The following is a 21,823-nucleotide window of genomic DNA, read 5'->3' on the forward strand; positions in this document are numbered from 1 at the left end:
AATGAAGACCCAACACAGCCCCCCCAAAAAATAAATAAATAAAATAATTTAAAAAAAAAAGATTCCACCCTTCAAGATGTGGAAAAAGTACAGCTGGGAGTTGTCTTGGTCTTATCTGTCATCCCTTACATCTAAATGACTACCAAGGTGAGTTAAGTTCTTCCATCTTTGCTTTCCCTATTGTCATTGCTTTAGTTTTGCCCCTCATCATCTTGCCTGAATTACTATAAATTTTCTACAGGTCTCTCTGCCTCTAGTCCCATTCGTCTCTAACCTGAAGGGTAAATCTGATTGTCTTTTTCCTGCTTAAAATCCTTCAATCATAGTTTGGCACATACATCTCTTCATGATTTGTCACCTGCTTACCTCTCTAGACATAGCAACCCTCCAAGAGTGCCATGCTTGTATGTGCTAAGCTTTCTGCCTGGGAATCCCATTCCCAGTCTCCTGCTCCACATGACCTTTTATCCATATCCCTAGAGCTATGATTATTTCTTCTTAAAGGCTTAGTCATTCTCTTCCCTAGTCTGAGTTTAATGACCCCTCTCATTACCTCCACAACAGCCTTTGTGTGTACTAATGGCTATCACGACATTTATTACTCCTTATTTGCATCACCCACTAAAGATTAAATTCCTAGAGGTCAGTTTTCCTTGATTTCTGTATTCTTGGCTCCCTAACAGCCCAGAACCAAGCAGTGCTTAATATATAATTGCTGAAATAATAAATCTCTAGATTTCAGCAAGAGCAAGATCAGAATCTGCACTGTCCTCTGGAATACTTAGGTTTCTTCAACATATCAGTTAAGGTTTATGAATTACTCCTACACATCATGAATGAAGAGAATAACAAAATTTATTCACAGATGGGCACAAATATATTTATTGTTTATAAAAACTACTAACATTATTAAGTGCTTACTCTGTGCCTGGTGCATACATGTACTTTACCATTTAATCCTCACAACAACCCTGAGGTAGGCAGAAGTATTACCTCTTTTTATAGGCGAAAGCGAGGCACAGAGTAGTATCTCGTCCAATGTCAAGGAGATGGCAAAACTAGGCAGTCTGGCTCCAGAACTCATGTGGTTAACCATTATGCTACAAAATTCAATACCTCTTCCATCATGAAAATTGTGCTTCAAAAGACTAATAACTCTCCCTTTAAAAACATAATGGAATGTTACTAAAATACAATCTAAATTTTAAAAGTTATGATTGTGCACTGACAGACCATCCCTCCCCAAAACTTAATAGCTCTCCAGTAATATTTCAATTACAAATTTACAAAATACGTTTTACGTTAGAAATTTCAGAGTACATCTTTCCTAATGGTTATGGTAAAAAGGCCTCTTTGTCCATTACCACTACAAACAGTCGTTTATTAAGCTATTGCAGAATTTCAACTAATATTTTTAGATCCAATTTTTGTGGTAATGGGTTAAACTGAAAAAAATCAATTTTTTCTGTATACAAAAATAAACTGTGACATCAGTTAATTCATGGTAACCTTTCAGCACTCAGGTAATTCTGTTTTATTGTAATGCACTGTCAACTTCTAGACATAAGGGTGGATATGATAAACTTCCTTGAAAACATTCTTCTCTTATTTTCTACTTCTAAATAATGGGATGATTTGGCAAGATCATTTTGAAGTCTTATTTATTAAAATATCAATAATGAATTGTTCCATTTTAGTTTAGAACATACTAATACAAGTTGTTCCTAACACATTTTCTATATTTCTTGTGATTGATGCTTTTGATACCTTATTTAACTGGAAAGTATTTTCTAATAGAGGAAATTATAAAGTATTACAGAAGAGTTGAGGAAATCATGAACAGAGCAGTAGAGGTAAATATCTATCATTATCATGATTTTCAAATAAGGAAACTCATATAGTCATTGGAAAGCAATAAAATGTAAGGGACTGCTATAATAAAGATCAATATCATCATCCAGTTCCAAAATCTCTTTTGTATCTCTCTATAGGGTCTGCTAACTGTATTACACGCACACAGATGCTCAAAATGCTTCTGACTAATAATGAAAGCTTTTCAAGATGCTGGCACCAGATTCACTGGTAACAGGATTCTGATAGAACTCTAAGTTTATAAATATAAATCATCAGTATTTATCAATCTCAGCATACCAAATCAAAAAGGAAGCCATGAGAATTTAGTAATAGAAGAAATTAATCACTTCTGATTCTAAGACTCGGGGTCCTGAAAGGTGCCTCACAGTCCAGGGCAGAGTTAAGAAGCACAAGGCTGGTTAACAGATACTATAATATCACTTTCTAAAATTTCATTTATTTCTGGGATGTGAGTTTATGCCATGCCACTCCTTGCCTCTCTATAAACAAGCAACCAACAATCTATCTTATTATTAGCTATTGGTCTAAAATTAATGATGGCTTAAATATCTGAAAATATGCCAACTCCTCTAAGTATAGTAATGTTGCATTTTCAATAAAACTCAACATTAACGTATCTGGTTTTCATTGATGCCTTTTACTTCCCATAGAGAATCAGATAACTTAAAAGACAAGGTATTTCCCATTCATATAATACAGGAATTCTGTGATTTGAAAAGAACATCCAGTTTCTTAGCTTAAGCACAGCATTCACAGAATATGGTATTCGAAGTATTGTCTGGGTAAGTTATTACCAAAAAAATTTTACCAGCTGTTCCTGAATAAGGATCACTACTAGGAGCATACCAAGTAGCAATTTCCTGTAAAGAAAACAAGTAACAATTTAGTTTCAGAATGAAAAGATCTGGGTAGAGAAGCAAAGTGGACAATAACACAGATAATGTAACTACCATAATGTTCCTCACAGTATGTTGTAGCAAAGAAAAAGATCAGAAGCTACATACTTCAGAAACAAAGGGGAATGGGCCAAAGACAAAATATTGGCATGCTAGAATATTTTTTACCTTAGAAAATATCTAAGAAAGAACAAGGGACACTTCACATTTAACCACTCACTGTCAATATGTTCTGAGTTTACCTCAGGATAAATCAAAATGCAAGAAAATGGCCCAAATGAATTAGAAAACTTCCTGCAACTAACAAACTGTTCTCATATTTAAAGCAATATTTACCTCTATGTAGTTTTATAAAATTCCTAATAATCTGATTTATATGGAAACTTTCTTTTTGAAAACATAAGGACTGGATATTAATATCAACATATAATGTGGATGTCAATCAGATGGTAAGTTCAATTATTCTTTAATTTTAAAAAAGAGTTTCATGCTTTGTTCAAATGTAGCTTATTGTTAGAAAATTTCCCTTCTTTAACTCTCTTTTAGTAAATAAAATTAGGTAATATTTACATTAAATTTACAGTCTTTTTTCATTTAAAGGAATATCCCTGTGACTTGCTATAATATGTTAAACAATTGCTCTTAAACTTCACTAAACCCAAATTTAGCAAGCGAACTAAGCTCTGAAAAGAAAATCTGGTATTTTCATTAACTCATTTAAACTGGAATCTTTTTGAAATACATATTCCAAGTATGCTCCTCAGGCATTCTGGGGCTACATTCTAGTAGACTGTTTAGTAGGTGAAAACTGAAATAACTGTATAACATTTAAAAAAAATAGAAGACTTGCACTAAGAAACTAAAACCTACCCAGTACCCAACAGTTAACAACATGACTTTTTTTAGTTGTTTTGGCTACCACAAAATAATGAGTTATGGAAACCATTATTTATATTTCAATCAGACACTGCTCTTAAAACACAATCTATATCTGATTTATAACCAGATCTGAAAAACACAGATTAAGACTATTCTTAGTTTATTTCTCTGGGAAAGAGCCAAAAGAAGACAATAATTGTACTCATATACATTCTTACACTCTCTTACACATTTAGGGGGGAAAAAGCCAGATCACCGTAAGATGAGTCAAAATTGGCAATAAACCCATTATGAAGAAAAGAGCGGCACTGAAGTGAAATTTCAGAACACATTGCTTTCTATATACCCAACTGTGATCTTATTTGAAAACAAGTATTTACAAAGATTCTAGAAAACTATAACCAATTTGATAACTAGGGTTTCATTCTTTATTTTATCTCCATAATATTCAGTTGTCAGTAGTTTCAGCTACACGTTTAAACATGTAACGTGATTTTATGTCCTACTTACACTATGCAGTGTCTGTATATAAATTTACAAATATTATAAGTGACATTATGTACAATATTACTTATAATATTTTCCAGATTAGCAATTTTGACTTTAAATAAAAACTGGAGCATCTGGGCTTTAAAAAAATTTCAATTTCTAAATTCTTCTTTTTAGGAAGTCACTGATGGAGACTGAATTTAAAGTAAAAAAAAAAAAAGGCTACCTTTTGTAAATTTTAACAAAAAAGGGATCACTATAAACAGATTTAAGTAGATACTGTTCTAGACAAATAATCAAGTAGCACTTGACACTGACAAACACTGAACTTTCTCTTAAACCACAGGAGCTTCTACTGTAGGAGCTGCAGCACAGAACCTTACGACAAACAAAGGCTAAGTGAATACGATTGTGAGAGTATGGTACAGGATAAAGAAGGAAAAGGGAATTTAGGCCAATAAACTTTAAAAGTCAATGAGTAAATTATATCAGAAAATCAACTTCCAAGAGAATATCAATAGTTAACTACCACAGCTATAGTAAATCTTTTCCTTTAAGAATGGAAGACAACAAAATAATTCTTACCATAACAATATACCAGTAGAAAAAAAACTATTCACATTCTAAGAGGTTTTTCTTGTGTGTGTGAGAGAGAGAAAGAGGGAGAGAAAGCTTACAAAATTGAAAATGTGAACTAAAGTGTATTCATATTAAGATTTCGTGATAACAGAAAAAATTTAAGGAAAGAATATTTTCTTTGAGGGAAGAATATTTTCCATAACTGGTTAAAAAAAGCACCTATGAAACTGTGCTGTCAGCTGTCACAATGGAGGTTTTGGACTCTTCTATCAACTGCAGCATAACAAAAGACATTTCACAGTAAAACTTTAGGGAAAACATTACCTGGTTTAGAATCACACTGAAAGCAATGAAAAACTCTTAATTGTTTATAAGATACATATTTTTCTGGGTAGCAGCAGTTGCTCCTGTACGTGCCCTTTTAAAATATATGAAACAGAAGCAATAGAGTAGAAAAAAAATTGAGAAGAATAGCAGCAATAAACAGAAAAGCAAACAAATACATTAGAGTCAAGAAAGCTTAAAATAAGGAAACAGTACTGTGTAACTCTCAATTATACTGAGTAAAGTGCACTGCTTAAATTGTTCACTGATAATATTTTCCCTATGTTGAAAACATGAAATCTATTTATTGGTATTTTTGATTAAAAAAAAAAAGACATTCACTGTTGCAGCCCTGATAGCTCTCCTCCAGTATTTTTTAACCATTCAGATGTATTTTGTGGGAATATTTATTCACATAATTTTGCTTAATACATTTCTTTCTAAACAAGACTGAATTTAAAAGTCTCTGTAACATTTTCAATTACAGTAATAACACATTAATAAATTATAAATTAACAAAATCTTCATGTTTGCTTTAAAAAATCATTTATCAAATGCTAAACCCCAGATTACCTGGAAAATTAAAGATGCAAATTGCTATAAATCTGGCATCCCAATTAAATTCTGATTTTTAAAAGTATATAAAAATGTCCCTCAAATTATTCCAAGTTCCACTCAAGAAAATTTTATTTTACCCTTTTCATAAGTTATTAAGTTTACAACCTGCTAAATATTTTACCCAAATGTAGGAAAACTGCATGGAGATGCAAAGCACAATAAAATAATTACATGAAAAGAACAAAAATACCCGTTAAAACAAAGTTACTGTAGCTGGAAGCACTTAAAATTGGTAATTAGTATTTTTTTTAAGTTGCATAGCTGCAAAATGATTCATTGCTGATTAACTGTTGAGCAGTTTTATTTAAAAAGGAAACAACATATTTAATAAACTGCAATTCTGTAGATAATCCAAATTTAATTAATTAAAATGTAATTATGTAACTTGATTTTTTTACTCTTTGGAATGCATTCTGATAATTTTAAACCTTTAATTTAAAGTATTAACATACTTTAGCTTTCCTATGTAGAAGTCTATTTTCTACTCTTGGGGGGAAAAAAAAATCAAAGAACTTGAGATCACAGTCTACATTCAGAGAATGTTTTACTGCTTGATTACATTTCTTGGTTTCACATTCAAGACTTTAATTTTTAAGAAGTAAATTACGTGGTCTTCAATTTAAGAATAGATGAATGCAGGAACATCATATTGGGGAAAATAAAGGGACCCCAAACTAAAAACCAAAACAAATTAAAAACAACTAGTTGTGCAGCTCTAGAGAACTTAATAAAAAGTAAATCAACTTTTAAATCAGTTAACTTTGGTGTCTGAATATAAAATGTTCATCAGTATTACCTATGTAGATGACTATTAAGGGATGTGCAGCATTTTCAAAATCCCTGTGTGTCCTTTATTCATGTTTGGTACACTGAGTTCTGTGACAATTGTCCTCTCCTCAGCAGGATTTTTTTTTCCTGTATGATTGTCCATCTCTGCATTACTGAGTCTCACAGAACGTAGATTTCTGGCTGAGTGTGCCTGCATTTTTGTTTTTGCTTTTGCTTTTCCAGAGATAAATCTTCGTATCCTCTCAGTTTTTCAAGCATCTTGAAAAGACAAGGAAACCTGTGTAAAAGTGGATACATTTAGTTTAAGCAATGGTCCATGATAGTAATACAAATCAAAATACAACATCCATTTCCCCATGAACACTGCTTTAGACTGTAAATTTTCATACACTTACTTAGTATTTTAAAAACTGATAAAATTTGTTTTCTGCAAAAGAACAAACCAAGGACACAGAAGGACCAATTAAATCTTAAAATAGTTACAAAAAATAGCCACTAAGTAACAGTCGTTCCCCCTCCACAATAAAGACTACACCAGACTACAGAAAACAAACACACACAATTAACTAAGCCCTCTCCAAGTAACGAAAAACCTCGAATTACAAATAGTGAACAATTTCCTAACTAATCAAGACCTTAGATATTCATGTATCTCTGTTTTGGGCTGACTACTAAATTAGTATGCTGAAGAGTACCAGAAGTGCTACTTACATGCTGCCTTAAAAAAAAAAAGTTTTAACAACACTGAATCCTCTTCAAACCTACATATTTTCTTTTTACATTTTTATTGGAGTATAATTGCTTTACAATGTTGTGTTAGCTTCTGCTGTACAGCAAAGTGAATCAGCTATATGTATACATATATCCCCATATCCCCTCCCTCTTGAGCCTCCCTCCCACCCAAACCCATACACTTTTAATCTAGGACAGCAAAAGGGATAGGAAGAATTTATCATTTGACAAATAAGGGTAGTCAGAACAAAAGCAAAAATGTGAACGAGGTGAAATATTCCATGTCTTCACATTCTCAGAAATGACTCTTCAAGACCCATAGAGAAAGATTCCACTGGTTCACATTTCTGAGGGCAGCTGCCACCAAACTCAGGTTCCACAATGAAAAAAAAAAATGAATAAGAAGATAACATTGATATATAGGGTAAGGAAACTGAAATACTGTTTAAAACCAACAGACATGCATATTGACCATGAGATGAGGTGCATGTTCCACATATCCCATAACCTCATTGTGACACTAAAAGAAAAATTTAGCTGATTAGACCATGTAATAAAATATTTTATATCATAAAATTCCATTTTCACACAAAAAAGTTTACTGACTATAAAGATTTTATCTATGGGTGAAAGATTTAGACATATTATTTTGATATGTGGAATACTAAGATAAAAATTTCATTTTATTAGCATTGTGGTACGCGGGCCTCTCACTGTTGTGGCCTCTCCCGTTGCGGAGCACAGTCTCTGGACGCGCAGTCTCAGCGACCATGGCTCATGGGCCCAGCCGCTCCGCGGCATGTGGGATCTTCCCGGACCAGGGCACTAACCCATGTCCCCTGCATCGGCAGGCAGACTCTCAACCACTGCGCCACCAGGGAAGCCCATAGCATTGGTTTTTAGTACTTAAAAAGCTTCTAAAATTTTAGCTATAGCTTTACTTTATTGGCCCAGATGTAAGGTGACCCTGAAGACATTCCAAAGCATCCTCCTCTTCAAAAAACACTTTACACAGTAAAATAAAAACATACATACATGCATGTATCCTCAAAATACCACTCCATCACCACACTTCTCTTATACAGCAACCTAATCCCAATTCATACCTCAAATGTGTCAAGGTATGATCTGAATCATCTCACAGTAAAAGGTTCAAAAGCTGATACAGTTTACCCAGGCCTTCACATTTCACAGGCATAACCCTAATGTTATTAAGACAGAGGTCTCTCTCAATGTTGCAGCTCTTATTTCAGTTGCTATAGCTGCTATTAAGTTATCTCAAATATATTTTGTCAATATTCTAATCTGCTGCTATTAAATGACCCTCATTAAGAGGGAACAGAATTCCTTGAATGTGTTTATTATCTCAACACCTCAAATGTAAGACCAGGAGTTATTGAAATAAAAGGAAATGGGGGAACAGCACAGGACTAGATCTCAGGTATTATCTGCTCTAGTTTCCTGCCTCCGGTCTTAGACATTGAGAAAAGATTGTTGTCTGTGACTATCTTGAGTCTCTGAACACAGAGGTTCTAACTCCTTCCAAAACAATTCCAAGATTGGCTAAAATATTCTGCCTTCATATAAAACACAATGTTTTATATCATTTTTCAAATGATAAAGATAAAAAGCTTTTCATATACATGAAGATGGCAATTAAGTTAACTATTTTTTCAAAGCTAAATGATGGAATATGAAAAATAGCAATACTCAAGTGAGGTTTTCATTTCAATCTGCTAAACATTTTCAAAAAATGCAGAATCATGAATAAGCTACATCAATAGTGGAAAACAAATTCTGTATCTGGTTTAAAATTCAATTCAATTTTTTTTTTGTCTACTGTATAGGTAGGATACAAAAGTGAAAGATTAAATTGAACGAATGAATACAAATGCAACTTTCTCAAGAAACTGTTCCTACCTAATAATAGCAAAATAGCAAAGAACACAATCTTTTGATTCAATTCTCAGCTCTACTAAGGAACTAGCTATGTGACCTTGACAAGTCAAGTTTCTTACCCTCTCTAAAACTTAATCTCCTCATCATCTGCATAATGGGAGTAGTTAAGAGTACCGAGCTCAAAGGGTTGTTATACCAATTAGATGAGTTATAAATAGATGTAAAATGCTTAGACCAATCCCTGGCACATAATAATGCAATATAAATGCTAACTAATTATTACGATTAGAATTATATTATATTGCATTACCTAAAAACATACCTGGGAAGTTATGGTTAAGAGTATGGAATTTGATTCTATTGCTAACTACATGTCCTTGGACTGTTGGTGCAACGTGCTTCTTAATGTCATAGAACTTAATTACTCTGACCCTCAGGTTTCTCATTGGTAAAATGGGGTCATGATATTTACTTCATGGGGTTTTTTAAAGTATTAAACTAAAATTAAATAAGCTAAAGTGTTTTAAAGTACCAAAAATGTAGAGTTTACTTAATATATGACTCTCTTCAGGAAATCAAGAAAGTTGTTTTTATGTATCTTTTAATGTGAGTTTTCTACACAGTAGCCTAATACAATGTCTGGAACACATATACACACACACACACCTTAATTAATAAATGAGTGAATAAAAACGGTGGTTGAGAATGTATAACTCAGGTAACAGTTTAAAAAGCAATTAAAACAGAAAATGGGAGAATTACCTATAAAACAGGAAGCTGATGCTTAATCTGAAGGGTGCTCAGGGCAAGATCTATTTACTTCAAACCATTCATCTATGCAGCTAGAAAAGAAAAAAAACCAGAAAAACTGAAACACTTATGTTTAATTATTTATATCATAACAGTCTTAATAAAAATGCTTACTTCTTGACATTAATATATCTCTATGGAAAAAAAATTCAATATTTTTAATGACATATTTGGCATACAGAAATAAAAGATAAGAATATGTTTATTACATTCTGATTATTCTAAGCAGTTGGGAAATGAATCTTTGCAAAATTATACTATGAAGTACTTTAAAGTTTAAACAGAACAACCATTCCCAAAAGAGAACCTAAAGAACTACCACTTTACCAATATTCAAAATTAAAGGACAAATCTGGACAGATATTTCTCTCTTCAAACTAGTTGTTCATTTATGCAAATGTTAACCAGTTTATGCCATACATAGATCAAGCTTTTAAGCTTTAATTCTTGACAATACTGCATTACATTTTAAAAGACCATATTTATGTGATGTATTGAAAACTTAATTTAATTCTATCCCTTCCTTCCTGCAATACATATATATATACAAATAAATATACCATCATCCATTTGTATTTATAAACTATTGCATGATTTTATAGGAAGTTAAATATTAGGGTGCATATATAATTATCATTGTAGATCTGCACTGTCCAGTGCAATAAGCCACAAGCCACATGTGGCTATTTAAATTTAAATTAATTAAAATTAAATAAAAGAAAAATGCACTGCCTCAGTCACACTAGCCACATTTCAAGTGCGCAGCAGCCACATGGCTAGCGGCTACTCTATTAGACAGCACAGATATGTAACATTTCCATCCCTGAAGAAACTTCTAATGATAAACTCAAGGCCTTAAGAAGGTTAAGTAACTTGCTCAACAGCTAGGAAGTTACCCAAGCGGATTTTAAACTGTTCAACATTCTCACTGTTGACACATTGCAAATTTGCATATGCCACAAAGCTAGAAGGCTTGGCTAATACGTTGAAGGGTAAAATTAATATTTATCCAACCTCATATCCTGACAGTTGGTTTGATAGGTAAAAATGATGGATAAATTTAAAAGGAAAGAAGGTAAAAGATCTCAACCATATGACATTCTTTCAATATCTAAAACAATTTCTGTTGTCCTTTTGCTGTCTAAATAAACATGCCCAATTTGGCTTATGACACTTTTTTCATTCGGCCTGCTCTCTATTCGACTCACCTGGCTCTAGACGTCCTCTGGTCTACCAGAATACCTCTTACAACAAAGTACTGAGAAATGAACAAAATACTCCAGATGTGTTAACAATTCCCAATACATCTGAATAGTACACCTCTGTGATCTAAAATGGGTACTTCTTATTTTACAATCATATGATTTCAGCTCATCTAGACAAAGAAACCATTTAAAATCCCAGGTCCTTCTTACATAAATTGCTATCAACCCACGTTATTTAAAATATTATATTCCTCTCTCCAAAATCCAGCAGAAAATCACTCTCCTGATTTTGGTGCTTTACTTCCTTCGGCATTTTCTTACTCTAAAACTATATATATGAGTATTCCAAAACAACGTATAGTACTGTTTCCATGTTTTAAATTTTATTTGAATACTACTATAAGGTATGCTTTTTTCTAGTGGCTTTTTTTCAGTCAATTTGAGGTTCGCAACTGTTAATAAATAAGGCTCTAGTTTTTACATTTTCACTGTGTATAATGTTCCATCGTATAAGCACACTGCAATTTATGTATCCATTCTTTTACCAATGGACACTTTCAGTGATGCTATGAACATTCTTATACATCTCTTAGCCAGTACTACTCAAGGGGTGGTACACACACTGCTAATCCTTGAGCTATTTGTTACCAGTCCTCTAAACACACTGTTCTGATTGACTTTTTTTTTTTTAAGCACTGCACAGCTTTCTTAATGAAGACAGCACTGTATTGATTTATTTTCTGGTAGAAGCTCCTTGATCTCACCCTGTACCTGCACACTAAGTAGTAGTAGCAGCACTGTCCTGGAGCACAAGATCAAAAATCCCTCCAGAGCATACCTAGGAGTGGAATTACTGAGTTGTAGGATATGTACAGCAGACTCATTTGTATGCTTACTGGACACTTGCGGCTTTTTGTGAACTGGCTGTCAACAACTTCTGCCTATTTTGATTTGTCTTTTCCTTACAGACTTGTAAGAAGTTATTATCCAGATATTTCAGCTGTAACATAATATACACATTTTTGATGAACCTTGCTTTCTACAAAACTATTCACTAAAAATAACAGGATTTATGAGAGAAAAAAAACAGGTTAAAGGCAGACCACTCAAATAATACAACCCTGTAGTCAGAACAAAGCTGTGTTCCTTCCAAACAAATAAAATACCTCTGTAAATATAGGATTTCTTTCAAAAGGGTGAGGTTAGCTTGATATAAAGAGGATTAAGGAAGGACTGATACTGTTTGAGTTACGGAGACAAAAGCCAAAGCACAACATTTGAGAACTATGAAGTAAACAGGCACTTCCAAAATAAATCCCAGAGCCTAACTGAATTGGGTGTGAGACTACTTGGTGAATGGGCATCCTTAAAGTTACCTATATTCTTCCATGGCTTGCTTCCATATTTGCTCTTATTTGATGGAGCAAAGCATTAATGTGCTGAAAAATATTATATATGAACCAGTATGATGTGATTATACTGTCGCCCTTCTATACCATTTACCAACTACAATGAGCTAACTGCATTACAGAAAGTTGCTGAAGGAGAGTACTGTTTCAGACAGCAAAACTTTGTTGTTATGAAAACACTCTGAGGTCTAGTTTTTAACTTTTTCACAGTATCATGATGCAAAAAAAGTTTTAAATTTTAACGTAGTCAAATTCATCAACTTGTCTTCTAACTTTTTATGGGGAGGTTATCTTAGCCCCCCAAATAATTCCTTACCATGAGGTTAAGAACGTCTCTCTATATTCTTTCCGACACTTTAGATTTTAGTTTCCACGGGCAGTTAATTTGGAATTCTTATTTCAAATGTAAAATAGGATTCAATTATTTTTTCATATCAATAACAGTACTTTTTCATAGCAATAACATATCAATCGATCCCAGTGCCATTCACTGAATAGTTCATTCTTATGAACTAATTGGGAAACTAATTTTTCCATTTATTCATGTCAAACAAACCTTACATAGCACCTATTATGTGCCAGAACTTTCTAAAAATAACTCATTTAAAACCTCAGAAGAGGGACTTCCCTGGTGGTCCAGTGGTAAAGAATCTGCCTTTCGGGCTTCCCTGGTGGTGCAGTGGTTGAGAGTCCGCCTCCCGATGCAGGGGACACGGGTTTGTGCCCCGGTCTGGGAAGATCCCACATGCTGCGGAGCGGCTGGGCCCGTGAGCCATGGCTGCTGAGCCTGCGCGTCTGGAGCCTGTGCTCCTCAATGGGAGAGGCCACAACAGTGAGAGGCCCGCGTACCGCAAAAAAAAAAAAAAAGAATCTGCCTTTCAATGCAGGGGACACAGGTTCGATCCCTGGTCAGGGAATTAAGATCCCACATGCTGCAGGGCAACTAAGCCCGCGCACCGCAACTACTGAGCCCGCATGCCTCACTACAGAGCCTGCGTGCGGCAAACTACAGAGCCTACGTGCTCTGGAGTCCACATGCTACAACCAGAGAGAGAAAACCTGCACACCACAACCAGAGAGAAGACTGCACACCACAACGAAGAACCCGTGCCCCGCAACGAAAGATCCCACATGCCGCAACTAAGGCCCGATGCAGCCAAAAATAAATAAATAAACGATGATAATTAAAAAAACCTCAGAACAACTCTATGAAGTTGGTACTATTGCCTCATTTTACAGATTAAGGCAGAGAAAAATTAAGTAACTTGACCAAGATGACACAGTGAATTAACAGAGGGGCTGGAATTCAAACCTGAGGAATCCTGACTCCCAACAGTCCATGCTCTTAAACCTCCATGTTATGCTGTCTCTCCATATATGCATGAGTGTTTATGGACTCTATTCTTTCCCACTTACCCACCTATATCCTTTCCACACCGTCTTAATTAATAGTCCTATAGTGAATTTGTACAGGACAAGCTCCCTGTCCCTAGGATTGCTTTCTTCTTTATGAGTGTCTCGACTATTCTTGGCCCTTTGTTCTTTTATCTATATATATTTAAGAATCAACTTGTCAAGTTACATGAAAAAATTAGTTGAGATTTGACTGGAATAGCATTAACTACATAGATTTGGGGTGAAGTGACATCTCTATGACATTGAGTTTTCCTAGCCACAAAAAGGTACCTGTATTTATTTTAAACCTTCTATAATATCTTTCAATAAAGTTTTAAAGTCTTGAATATCTTAAGATTTATTCTCAACATACTTTATTCCTGTTGTAGTTTCTGTTGCTGTTAATGTTTTTAATCTAAAAAAAAGTTATATATATTTTTTGTACTGGGATATGAATGCAGCTGTTTTTCATATGTTGAGCTCATATCTGGCAACCCAGCTAAATTCTTATTAATTTTAATATATTATCTAATATTCTTTGCTTTTGATTTTAAATTATTAATAATATAGAATTTATTAATCTGGTCCTCTTCCTCTGTTAATGTGGTAACTTATATACATAAATTTTCTAATCATATATTTCTTTGCATTCGTAACATAAATCCAATTGGGTGGAAAGGCATTACTTTCAATCTATATTGATGAATTTGGTTTGCTAGTATGTTTTTGGATTTTGCATTTATATTCATAAATGAGAGTTCCTTTTAATTTTCTTTCTTATCCTGTCCTTGTCTGATTTGGGTTATCAAGTTTATACTATTCTCATAAAATAAGTGGGAGAACCTTCTATCATCTTCTACTTTTGGGGGGAATTTACAACTGTTAATATGGTGTTCTTTGGATATCTGATAAATTTGCTGTCCAACTGTCATCATGGGCCTGTTTTTAGGTTTTTGGTTTGGTTTTTTAAAAACTATTTGTGGTTTTTCAGGGTTAGTCTTAATAACTACTTATAGTTATTAGTCTATTCAGGTTTCCTATTTTTGTGTCATTTTGGACAATATTATATTTTTAAGGAAACTGCCTGTTTTGTTTAAATTTTTTACTTGAAAAGTATAAAATTTTTCACAGAATTTTCCAATCGTTTTTAATTTCTGCCATATCTAGAGTTATGTGTTCCTTTTCATTCCTATACTGTTTATTTTTTCCTTCTAGAGACAATCTTGCCAGAGGCTAATCTATTTTATTATTCTTTTCAAAGAAACAACTTTTGACTTTGTCAGTCTCCACTCTAGTGTGTAATTTTTTCATTCAATCTTTCTTCTCTGATCTTTGTTTGCTTTGTGTTTATTCTGTTACCAATTTTCTAATTTCAGTAAGAACTTTGATTATTGATTTTCAGTCTTCTTAAAAATATTTTAAATTAATTATTTATTTTTGGCTGCAAAGGGTCTTTGTTGCTGCGCACGGGCTTTCTCCAGTTGCAGCAAGCGTGGGCTACTGTTCGTTGCAGTGCGTGGGCTTACTGTGGTGGCTTCTCTTATTGCGGAGCATGGGCTCTAGGTGCGTAGGCTCAGTAGTTGTGGCGCATGGGCTTTAGCTGCTCCGTGGCATGTGAGACCCTCCCGGACCAGGGATCAAACCCATGTCCCCTGCATTGGCAGGAGGATTCTTAACCACTGTACCACCAGGGGAGTCCCTTTCAGTCTTTCTTTTAACACAAGCCTTGGTTTTCACTATTATTCAGTTCAGAGTATTTTCTAAGTTCCCTTATGACTTCTTCTTTGATCCCAGAATATTTATCTTTTGTCACTGACATCAAACTGAGCTCAGAGAACAGCTTTCTGTATGGTACCATCGTTTTGTGGTTTGTTAAGACTTGTCTTATGGTCTAGTACATGATCAATTTCTACAATACTTCATACATACTTGAAAAGAAAATGTACTAATTGCCGGGTGCAGACATACACATACATATCCATTAGATCAAATCTGTTAACTGTATTGCTCAATTTTTCTAGGTCTTAACTAATTTTGTGTATGTCTGCTTGACTCAGTGAGAAGTGTGTTGAAATTTCCCATTATCATGATGGATTTGTCAATTTTTTCTGACAGTCCTACGAATATTTTGAGACTGTGTTCTTTGGTACACAAAGAATTGAATTTTATATACTTCTATCATAAAATATTAATAATATTTTCTGCAGTAAAGTTAATTTTGTCCAATATTAATTTAGCTTTGTCAGTTTTACTTTAGTTAATATTTTCCTGGATATAGTTTACTATCCCTTTACATCCATATTTTTCTATATCCCTTACGTTTAAGTGTGTTGCTCATCAACAGCATATCCCAATCTTTTGATTTGTTTTCAACTGGTTACTTTGATCTATTTGGATTTATTATAATTACTGATACTGGATTTATTTTTGCCTCTTTGTTTTGGTACTATTTACTATTTTCTCTATGTTTTCCCCAACCCCCATGCCCTGCTTTTAAATAAAATTCCACATTATTTCTTTTATTGCTTTTAAAGTTATAGTTTTCTATTCTTTTTGTAGGTTACCTTAAATCGTCTTAAATCAAATTTTTCCTGAAACCAAGAACACTTTATGAGAAACCAGATGGGCTCTGGAGTCAAACAGACATGGCTAGAATCTCAGTTCTTCCATTTATTACCAGCTATGCGACCTTGGAGAGATTGCCTATGGTCTCCCAGCTTATTTCCTCAGCTGTACAATGAGATTGTTACAAGGCTTATATACGATAACCTATTCAAGAAGCTATGGACAACACCTTGATCACAATAAATGCTTAACAAATGGTAGCCTTTGGGATGCAAACAGATATGGGCTTAAGTTTTAGTACTCGCAGGAAAAAGGCCATTTTTTTTTAACATCTTTATTGGAGTATAATTGATTCACAATGGTGTGTCAGCTTCTGCTGTATGACAAAGTGAACCAGCCATACATATATGTGTGTGTGTATGTGTGTGTGTGTATATATATATATATATATATATATATATATATATATATATCTCCCCATATCTCCTCCCTCGTGTCTCCCTCCCACTCTCCCTATCCCGCCCCTCTAGGTGGACACAAAGCACCAAGCTGATCTCCCTGTGCTATGCGGCTGCTTCCCACTAGCTATCTAGTTTACATTTGGTAGTGTATATATGTCCATGCCACCCTCTCACTTCGTCCCAGCTTACCCTTCCCCCTCCCTGTGTCCTCAAGTCCATTCTCTACACCTGCGTCTTTATTCCTGTCCTTCCCCTAGGTTCTTCACAACCTTTTTTTAAATTATTTTAGATTCCACATATTTGTGTTAGCATACGGTATTTGTTTTTCTCTTTCTGACTTACTTCACTCTGTATGACAGTCTCTAGGTCCATCCACCTCACTACAAATAACTCAATTTCGTTTCTTTTTATGGCTGGGTAATATTCCATTGTATATATGTGCCACATCTTCCTTATCCATTCATCTGTCAATGGACACTTAGGTTGCTTCCACGTCCTGGTAGTGTAAATAGTGCTGCAATGAACATTGTGGTACATGACTCTTATTGAATTATGGTTTTCTCAGGGTATATGCCCAGTAGTGGGTTTGCTGGGTCGTATCGTAGTTCTATTTTTAGTTTTTTAAGGAACCTCCATACTGTTCTCCATAGTGGCTGTATCAATTTATATTCCCACCAACAGTAAGGCTATTGTTTTTTAAGAAATGGGGAAAGGGAGTTTCAATGAAGAAGAAATCTTTTCAGCCCTAACTACAAAAGTGTGAAACCTGAGAAAGGTCTTTTAGTCTAATATCAATTTGGTTAACATAAAAATAAACTTACCCTTTATGATATATGCATAGACAAGGCAGTCGTGCTATAGTATCTCCCTGCTGCAATTCTTCAAGGCATATTGCACATTCCCCAGCATCTTTACTCAGCACATCCTCTGAGAAAAAAGAAAATGAGTTTAGGACAATAAAACTGAAAGAATTATGTGAATGCTAACTTATGAAGAGTGCTGACTGGCATGTTTTGTCAGAAATACATAAAACTCAGCACCTATATTTGAAATGCTATTCACAAATCAGTGAATAATGTTTACCTTTACTTATGGACAGTGTCTCTCATTTCCATTTAGATTTCATTGAGGCACTGCAGTTAGTAATTAAGAACAGTATGGAATCCTCCAACTTGCAAATAACTTTGCTATAAAACTTTATCAGTAAGTCAGTTATTTGGAATTTGGAATTTATTGTCCTTATGCTACTAATCAATATTAATCTGGTGCCCAAGCTAGTTCAAAAAAGTGTATAGAGTATAACATGGCAGAAAAGACATGAAAATACTATTGTAATTTTTAAAATTCTAAAATAACAAAATTGCATAAGTTAAAGAAATCATCTTTAACACAGGACTTTAAAACAATCTGCTTAATTCAAGAAAATACAAAGGTAAATCAAAGCTTTTGTGTAGATTCTGAAAGGGATTTTTGGAAACTTGAGGATTTCAGGCATTAGGCTCAACATTAATCCTTTTTTTTTCTTTTTAACATTAAATTTCCCAATTTTAATAACTGTACTATATTTAGGTCTTAATCCTTTCCCATGACAATGCCAAGTCTACTCCAGGCAGCAATTACACTAACTTGCAGGGTATTTTAATCACTTTGTTTAAAATATTCCTATGGTGAAACCCTTTATAAAGCAAAAATTCCTTTCGGGGGAAAGAAAAAAAAAAGGTTCTCTCAATTTATGTTTTATACTGAAATTTTAATTTAAATTACATTTTATTAACGTTAAATTTTAATTTTACAAGGATCTTGCCTAAAATAGAGTATATTAGCCGGACATACTTTGTGACTTTTTTTTTTTCTTTTTCTGTACGCGGGCCTCTCACTGCTGTGGCCCCCCCTGCCGCGGAGCACAGGCTCCAGACGCGCAGGCCCAGCAGCCACGGCCCACGGGCCCAGCCGCTCCACGGCATGCGGGATCCTCCCGGACCAGGGCACGAAACCACTTCCCCTGCATCGGCAGGCAGACCCCCAACCACTGCGCCACCAGGGAAGCCCTGTAACTCTTTTTAAATGAGGAATAACTAAAACATGCCATTAAAACTGTTGAAGAGTACACATTCTTAGTAAGTTTGGAGAACAAAAAGCAAAAGCAGGAACATGCAGTATAAATTTATATCACAAATAGATAAATTACTGGTTTTGGAAATAAAACCAAACAAGCTAAAGGGGAAAGGCTGCATTAATCTCTACCTAAGTGCTTAAACACAGAGCAAGGTAGGAAAGTTTCCTAAAATTAAGTACTTATCTGCTAGTCCCATACCTCTTATAAACACCAACAAATTTAATTGTGCACATATCTGTAACAGTTCCTTCTAGAAAAATCCATTCTATAAGTAGTTCCCCCTTTAGTTATTCATTTTGAGATAGCACATTAAGATGAAATACAGACTCTATTTGGTCTACAGAAAGTAAGGTAGCAGCAGATGATTTACCCATAAGGCTAGAGGGGGTAAGAGGGCAACTTCCACAGAAAAAGGAAAGGCCTTAGCAAGAAGGCTTATGCTTTCAGAATCTAGGGAATATGGTTGAAGTAATTTAGCTAACTATTGGGTAGCTCACAAGCTAAAATATCACATCAAAGACTTAACCAGAAGAAGATTTTTGGGCAAGTGGAACTGGGTAAATGGAAAATGATGCCTATTAACACTCCCCTCAAGAGTCCTCTCCCCATTTTTCTTTTCTTGACCCTGGAGGTCCCAACCACAACCCCGACCCCACCTGCAACCCCAAGTCTTTCCTCCTCCTCTTGATCTCCATTTTCCTCTTATTGTTCTGGATAGGTTTCCACAGATATGGAACCAGTTTAATGTAAAGCACCTAACTAGTGTTAAAGTTAATTGGTATATTGGAACCCACAAAATGGAAGTCATCTCAGTGGCTCTGACCACATCCCAAACCTATACCTAAGTCAGCCTAAACTACAGAAAATACCTCACTCTCAAGGAAACCCAACACCAATCACAATCCTCCAACTCAGCTTTAGCTAGCCTACTTTGCCCTAGAAAATAGAACCTGCTAGCCTTATAAGGAAACCCCCAGCCTCCTAGCCAATCATGTCTTGTTTTCACAGTGCCTCTTCTAAGGCCCCATAAAACTCACTCTTGTCCAAAATCCCCTGGGGAGGTGCTTATTAGGCACTGTAGTCCCCCAATCTATGGATTGTTTTTCCCTTGAATAAAGGACATCAAACTTGTTACCAAATTTTTTAGTTTTATTATTTAACATTAGGATGATAGCAATGAAAAAAAGAGGAAAAGATACGAAGGAAACACTAAAAGATCATAGTACAGGTATAATTCCAAATAATATGGAATTTTTTGTGGTATGTTCTCACCACTTAGATTTTTTTCACCACAAAGATATACCACATCATAACATAAATCTAAGTCGCACAACTAACTTCAAAAAATTAACCATCACTTTTTATCAAGCCTAAGACATCAATAATTATAAGATGCACCATGAGTTTTATATTTCACCAAGAAAAAAATGCTTCCGTTAAACTATGACACAAATCAATTTTAAGACATGTCTCATTTTTCAGAGCTGTTAAAATTTATAAGGTGTGTCTTAGAATTGATGGACTAGGGTAACAAATTTTCTACCTTTTGGAATATAGTAACAATGCATCTAGATTTAAGTATAAAGGAACCAAAAAATCTCTATTAACATAAATTAGATAGACCAGCTTTTAAAAAATAAAAAGTATTGCCACATTTTTGCCATATAAATCTATGTAACAGATTCTCAACACAAAATAAAAACAGGTAGAAATCCACGAAGTAAAAGCTTCTGAATTCATTGTTCACAGAAATGTAAGTGTCTTACACTGCTTTTATGTTGACCTATAACTACCAACTCTCATTTCTTTATCACAATAGGTTTTAAAAATCTTTTGAGTTGGGAAAATTTTAATATCTTAAAAGGCCTTGGTTATTCTGTTTACAAGAAAATTTATTTACAGCACAACAAAGACAAATCCAATCTGCATATAATCTGCATATATGCAAATCCATGTGCATAAATCTGCATATGTGCAAATCCATATGCATATAATTAGCAGAATATAGGGCTTCCCTGGTGGCGCAGTGGTTGAGAGTCCGCCTGCCGATGCAGGGGACGCGGGTTCGTGCCCCAGTCCGGGAAGATCCCACATGCCGCGGAGAGGCTGGGCCCATGAGCCATGGCCGCTGAGCCTGCGCATCCGGAGCCTGTGCTCCGCAACGGGAGAGGCCACAACAGTGAGAGGCCCGCATATGGCAAAAAAATAAAAATAAGAAGAATATAATGATATGCTTTGCAGGTACTAATTAAAAAAAATCTTTTTAGTTTAATCTAGAATGACATATTAATGTCAGTCATTTTAATCAGAAGGTCCTAAAGCCCAAGTAATAAAAAATATGCAGAACTGTATTTTCTATGTTAAGATATATATATATATACACATACATATATGTGTGTGTGTATATATATACATATACATATATAAGAACATTCCAAACACATTAATTTCAGTGCAGCCCAATATCCAATGTAAACAGTTTCTAATGAAATCATCTCTGCTCAGAAAATTAAAAGTTAACATTAACATATTATAGTCACTGCTCAACTGCATTTTGATAAGCAACTCTTAGTTAAAAGACAGTTCGTTCTCAACAGTTACTGCCCCAAGTAGCAAATGCTTAATTTTCAAATTTGAAAGTCTTATTTCCAATAGAATCTGTCTTTGTATGTTTGAAGGTAGTTTTTATTTTTGAAAAGTTACTATGAAACGTGATTAACTTTTGACTGGAGGTTTTCCAGAGTATGCCCCTCTCCTACCCCATTGTGACACTGTACTTTCT

At 34.5% G+C, this 21,823-nt stretch overlaps 1 protein-coding gene across 2 annotated transcripts in view; it reads right to left on the bottom strand.

Annotated features, from left to right (window-relative positions):
- Nucleotides 1-837: 837 nt before the first annotated feature.
- Nucleotides 838-21,823, bottom strand: part of ZNRF2 (zinc and ring finger 2) — a 104,472-nt gene continuing 83,486 nt past the window's right edge. For both annotated transcript variants that reach the window (XM_004269946.3, XM_033428328.2), the window contains 3 exons: nt 17,747-17,852; nt 9,843-9,922; nt 838-6,726 (listed from right to left, as the gene is read on the bottom strand). In XM_004269946.3, the coding sequence (XP_004269994.2) occupies nt 9,865-9,922; nt 17,747-17,852 (164 nt within the window). In that variant the 3' untranslated portion in view covers nt 838-6,726; nt 9,843-9,864. The remainder of the gene's footprint in view (nt 6,727-9,842; nt 9,923-17,746; nt 17,853-21,823) is intronic.

This window comes from Orcinus orca, chromosome 9 (genome assembly GCF_937001465.1).
Source record: "Orcinus orca chromosome 9, mOrcOrc1.1, whole genome shotgun sequence".
NCBI lineage: Eukaryota > Metazoa > Chordata > Mammalia > Artiodactyla > Delphinidae > Orcinus > Orcinus orca.